This window comes from Psammomys obesus, unplaced genomic scaffold (assembly GCF_907164565.1).
Source record: "Psammomys obesus unplaced genomic scaffold, mPsaObe1.curated_primary_1811, whole genome shotgun sequence".
NCBI classification, from domain to species: domain Eukaryota; kingdom Metazoa; phylum Chordata; class Mammalia; order Rodentia; family Muridae; genus Psammomys; species Psammomys obesus.
In genome coordinates, this window is record NW_026585742.1 from 13,922,283 (window position 1) to 13,928,677 (window position 6,395).

The window sequence follows — 6,395 nt, forward strand, 5'->3', positions numbered from 1 at the left end:
TGGCCATGTGCACATCAATAACACGCTCATTCAGAGCTGTGTCAGCTCTTAAAAACACTCTTTACATGTTCTCTCAGGGCTTTCTTGTTTGCCCTGCTGTTTTCCACTTTCTTAACTTCAAAATCCCTTAAGAAAATCTAATAACTCTGTGGTGATTTGACATTTATTGTAGTTTGAATGAAAATGCCCCCCCATATACTCATATGTTTGAATATTTGGTCCCCAGTTGGTAGAACTGTTTGGAAAAAAAGCTAGATGTGACCTTGTTGGAGGAGGACTGTCACTGAGGGTGAGTTTCAAGACTCCCACTTATTCCCAGTGTGACATCTCTCTGCTTCCAACTTGGGAGATTAAGATGTTGTGGCTGCTACTTGGCTGGCAAGCCTTTGTTCCACATGAGCTAACCCTCTGAAACTCAAAGTCCCAAATTAAACATTTGGTGTGCTGTTTTGTTACAGAAAAGAAAAGCAACACAGAAGTTGATACTAGGGACTGGGCTAATAGTGTGAAATGCTTACTATGTTTTTAGGGAAATGCAGAAGACTTCAGGACTTGGGACTAGGAAAATGGTTGAACACTGTAAGCCGGATTTAACAGACCTTAGGAGGTTTGGAAGACAATAATGCTGAGAAGGCAGAATGTTTCCCAGCTCAAGAAGTTTCAAAGAAAAAACAACAGTAGCAACACAGCAAGCAACAATTCTTGACATTTTGGCAAAGAATGTGGTTGCTTTCTGCCTTTGTCCTAAGAATCTGCCTGAGGCTAAATTAAAAAGGATTGATTTCCTTAACAGAATTTTCAAGACAGCTTAATACTGACTATGTCTTCTGGTTATTATTTAAAGAGTCTGTAATGGAAAAGAGCAAGCAAGGAAAAAACATAAAACGTACAGTTTAAACTGAAAAGAACATATATAGTATATATAGAATATATATTATAAGCTTTGCAACTGGTAAAAAGGCCTGAGGAATTTTCAGCTCCTAAAAGCAACAAAGGAATGCTGCTGAAAATGTAGTAGCCAGGCTCCACCCTAGGTCAGCAGTCACCTGGAAGTGTTGTCCATGTTGTTCTGACTACAGAGTAAGGAGGAATAGATGAATAAAGGGACTGTGGGAATCTTCATCTGTGGTTAAGGAGAGCCTCTGAGCCCAGGCTTGTGGCAGGGGAGTCCTAGTGGAGGCCCTAAGAGGCCACTGTGTGATGCAGTGAAAATGAAACCTGGCCTCGTACTGGGAGACCTAAAATGAAGAGAAGATACCAGAGCCATGGGATGTTCCCCAGTAGACAGGAATTGGAATAGTTACAAGAGAGAGAAGTGTGCTGCAGGCAGCAAAGCTGGAAGGCCAGAGCCCTCTCACAGCAGAGGCAAAGCTACAGGATTTGTTGTTTGCCCTGCTGTTTTCCACTTGCTACATTGGTGCATTATTTCCTCACTGTGTTCCCTTTCCTTTTTAAAATGGTAATGTGTATTCTGTGTCATTTTTGTGTAATTTGCTTCTTGATTTGGGGCTCCAATTAAGAGACTGCCTTGAGTTCAAGACCCTACACAAAAGGAAAAATCTTACTTTTCCCCTAAGCCTCTCATTCATCTGCATTAAAAGAAAGTACAGTCCCATCAAAACACTAACACAATCTAAGTGATTTTTTTTTTTAACGAAGTAATGCGGTACCTAAGTTGTACTCTTGATACCAGAGGGGACTTTAAGTAAAAGCCAAAAGTATGAATATAGTACATGTTGATGTACTATATGTTTATATGTACTATATAAACATGTTGATGTAGTGGGTCATTCATTTGGACAAATGTGTCACACTAAGCTATCAAAGAAGAGAACTGTATGTAAGATATGCACACCATCTTTACAATTTTTCTGTAAATCTAAAACTATTACAAAGGAATACTCAGTTTTTTATTTCTTTGAGACAGGAACATACTACCTAGCTTAAGCTAACCTTACGCAATTCGGGATCATCAAGAACTTAAAATCCTGCTGCCTCGGTGCTGGGATTATAGGTATGCATTACCACAGAACACACAGAACTTTCTTTTATTACACAGTAAATTATAATAATTGAATCAAATAAAATCTTGACTCACAGATTCTAAATATTAATAAACATCCTTTCCCTTGACTAATATTTAAGCTAAGTTCTTTGAAATCTTTGACTTACAAAGAAAGGAAGAAGGAAATTTCAGATCCACTTCCATGTGAGAAGGAACTAAAAATATAAAAGTGGAATTCATCTAGGAAGGAAGGAATGTATGAAAGTCACTTTCTAGACTAAAATAGAATAAAGTTCATCCTTTGAGGAATACTCCAAATTCAGTTATTCATTATGGACAAAGCACTATATTATACAATCTTGCTTCTATTCCTGACCAGTATGTGTGAGTGTGTGTGTGTGTGTGTGTGTGTGTGTATTTTAACGTCTTTGGTTTCTCAATTTTCTACATAGAAATTCTCAGTCTAATTTGAATTATTTCCCTCCAAATTTTTTTTTAGTTGGCGTTCAAGGCCAGCCTGGCTACATGAAACCATGACTCAAAAAATAAATTAATTTCAATTTTCTAAAATGTATTTTAATTATACCAAGTTTTCCCATTTCTTTGGTCTAAAACCAGTGAAAATAACACACAGGATATAGATATCTAATATGCAATACATATGCAAATAATCCACCAAATCTTATTTTCAAGAATAAAACAGTTTAACAAAAATACATGCCACGTATATTATCTACTTACTCTTTTCAAAATAATTAACATTCTTTCATATGCTAAATATGTTAAATATATGTTTAAATATATAATATATATATAATATATAATGTTAAATATCACTAAGTGGGGGCTAGAGAGATGGCTCAGTGGTTAAGAGCAATATCTGCTCTTCCAAAGGACCCGGGTTCAATTCCAGCACCCACATGGCAGCTCTCAACTGTCTGTAATGCCCATTCCAAGGGATCTGATACCTTGATGTTAATGCACATAAAATAAAGTTAAATAAATAAATATTTGAAATATATATCATTAAGTGTTAAATAAATTAATAAATGCAATCACAAATCAACTTTTTCATACTATAATGCACCATTTTATTAGATTTTTAAGGCATTAAGCACAACTCTTAAAAACATGACCCCATTTAATAGAAAATATATTGTTATAGCATTAAAATGTCACTTTAAAAATGATCTTGGCCTTAGTCAGCTCTGAACAGAACACTGATGTACTTATTTTCCAGAGGTAGAATTGCTAAAGATTTTAATGTCTATGAAACTTAGACACAATGAAGATACGAAGATACGGTAATCAATATTTATTACCTTGAAATGTAACAATCACAACATCCACTCAACCTCTTCCATTTCTACAACCTAGATTCAATAAGAACTAAAAAAAAAAAAAAAAAATCTCATGAACCATCATTTTTAAATTATTAAAAAAAAAAAAAAAATCAACGGTCTTAACCTGTTTTAATTTAACACTTTTTCAAGTCATCAAATTTCTAAACCCAGTCAACACTTAAATTTCAAGTATCTGCTAAGAGAAAACTGAACATTGTAGACAGGAGTCGTACACTTTATCTCAGGCACCAAATGTTCTGTAATTAGCTTTCATCTTGCTCGGTGTACTGTAGTTTTTCACTTAACACATAACACGCATTCAGCCAGCTAAGTGAATCAAATCATCGCTCTCTTATTCGGAACAGCGGCCGTCTTCCCGCACGTGTCAGGTGACATCCCGGCCGAGACCCCCCAACTCCAGGCAGGACGCCTCTCGGCCACTGCCTCCCGGATGGGCAATGACACCCGCCACGCCGGGCCGCCCCGGCACACTCCACCCACAGCTCGGCTGCGGCGGCCCGCCGTGCTCCCGCAGGGCCGCCGCGGGCGACGGGCGCGCAGGCTTCCGGTCGCCGCGGGCCGAACACGCGCGGCCGACCTCCCCGCCGCCCCCCCCCCCCCCCCGCCGCCCTCCCCACTGCGCCGCCGCAGTCCCGCGTGGCCCGCCCGACAGACGGCAGCGAGAGCGCGGCGGACCGGGATAGGAACCGACCTGTGGAGACCGCCATCTTCTCCTGCTACTAGACGCAGCCGCCGCACGCAGAACGTCATGCGTCACTTCCGCCAGGGCGCCACACTCCGTCACAGAGGGCCCTGCAGTGGGGACGAACCGGGTTCTTGTTTCCCAGGCGAAATTTGCTCCTGCCTGTTACTGAGACTCTTGATACTACAATTATCCCAGTAAAAGCAAAAACAAAAAGAAGAACAACAACAAACCTCGGGAGGGGTTGAAAGACAAAGAGCACTCCGCAAGAGCTTTAAAAACCTTTGGAAGCGCTCTCCAATATTGTCTCTTAGTTGATTCAATTGTTCATTGTGAAATTCCCCAGTGACTCTTCGTATTAAATATTGAAATACTGTGTAGACAAAGGATAACAGTTACATCACACCAAAAGTGTTATTAAGAATCAATGTAAAGCATGGGTATGCACCCAATCCTGCAATGCTACGCTTGGGCTGGAGCTCTGCTCTGATGACACATAACCACAAGCGATTTAGGAATGTTGATTTATTGGTTATGATCTACCAGTAAGGGAAGCCAGGGCAGAAACTCAAGCAAGAGCTTGAAGCTTCCAAGCTTATGTTCACCTACCTTATTTATAGGCTCAGGCCGACTTACAGATAATACCATGCAAACCCAGCTAGATACTCCTACAACAATCAGCAATTAAGAAAATGGCCCCACAGACATGCCCACAGGTTAATCTGATTTAGACAAGTCTTAAATTGAGATTTCCTCTTCCCAGTTGTGTCAAGTTGACAACAAAGATTAGCCAACACAAGCCCAGTCCTTATCAACTTGACAAACACATCATTGTTAAACCATAATCTTCCTTTCTGGTTTGTCCCCAAGATGTCATAATATCAAAATATAAAATACAGTCCCAGTCTTTAAAAATTATAAGACTCTAAAAGTCTCTTTAAAATATCAAAAGTTACATACCATAGACCACACACACGCAAATTTTATAGACTACTCAGAATGCTGTTGGGTACACATATCAGTAAGACTATTGCTGAAGACATCACATATGTCACTCTCTCACTCTCTCTCCACTGGTCAATATGTAGCTCTCAGCTAGCACTCCAACACTGCCTTCATGCTGTAGTGCTACCTGCTATGATGATAATGAACTAAACCTCTGAAACTGTAAGCAAGTCCCAAGTTGTTTGTTTGTTTGTTTGTTTGTTTGTTTCATAAAAGTAGCTTTGGTCATAGTGTCTCTTCATAACCATGGACAGTACCTGACCTCTCTGTTATATGGATTATAGCACACATATTAAAGGCTTTAGAGCTAACATCCACATGTAAGAAAACACACAGAAACAGATATTTGTCTTTGGGGCTCTGCGTTATCTCTCTCTGAATGATTTTTTTCTAGCTCTATCCATTGACATAATTTTTATACTTTTAAGAGCTTATTGATATTCCATTGTATAACTGTACCACATGTTCATTATCCATCTATCAGTTGATGGATATCTGCTACCAATCCCTGGTTATTATGAATGCAGGAGCAATGAACAAGGATGAGCAAGTATCTCTATAGCAGGATGTAGAGTAATTGCATATATGTTCAAGAGTGGCATAACTGATTCTTCAGGTACAAGTATTTTTAACTTTTTGGAGAACTGCTATACTGATTTTCATAGTGGCTGTATGAGTTTGCACTTCCACCAGCAACAAATCTGTGTTCCCTTTTCCCCAAATCTTTGCCAGCACATGCTGTCACTTGTTTAATTAATCATGGCCATTATGACTGGTATAAGATGAACTCACAAAGTAGTTTTAATTTGCATTTCCCCAATGTAAGGGTGTCAAACATTTCTTTAAGTATTTCTTAGCCATTGTGATTTAGTCTTTTAAGAACTCTCTGCTTAGTTCTGTACCCCATTTTTAAAAATCAGTTATTTTGTGTCTTGATGTTCAGCTTTTCAGTTACTAAGGTGTATGTTTTAGATCCTAGCATTCTATCATATGTATAATTGGTAAAGATTATTTCCCAGGCTTTAGGTGACTGCTTTGCTAAAATGATGTTGTCCTTTGCCATATGGAAACTTTTCATCTCATGAGGGTTCATTTATTAATTTTTTGTCTTGGTCTCTGTGCTTTAGTACCCGGTTCAGAAAGTCTTTTCCTGTGCCAGTGAGTTCAAGACTATTCCCCATTTCTCAACTATCAGACTCAGGGTCTTATGCTGAGGTCCTGTATTGATTTGGAGTTTAGTTTTGTGTAGGGTGATAAATATGGGTCTATTTTTCACTCTTTTACATGCAGTCACCCAGTTTGACCAGAACTAGTTGTTGAAGATGCTGTCTTTCCTCCA

The 6,395-nt window shown here is 39.0% G+C and overlaps 1 protein-coding gene across 2 annotated transcripts in view; it reads right to left on the reverse strand.

Annotated features, from left to right (window-relative positions):
- Nucleotides 1–4,104, reverse strand: part of Ube2v2 (ubiquitin conjugating enzyme E2 V2) — a 28,198-nt gene extending 24,094 nt beyond the window's left edge. Inside the window, exons 1-2 of one of the 2 annotated variants that reach the window (XM_055599154.1) lie at nt 4,061–4,099; nt 3,328–3,394 (exon numbers count right to left, since the gene is read on the reverse strand). Coding sequence is in view for 1 of the 2 variants with exons in the window: in XM_055599153.1 (XP_055455128.1) it covers nt 4,061–4,076 (16 nt within the window). In the remaining variant the exon portion in view is untranslated. Of the gene's footprint in view, nt 1–3,327; nt 3,395–4,060 lie in introns of both variants that reach the window. The other variant, XM_055599153.1, reaches the window with a different exon arrangement.
- Between the last annotated feature and the right edge of the window lie 2,291 nt (nt 4,105–6,395).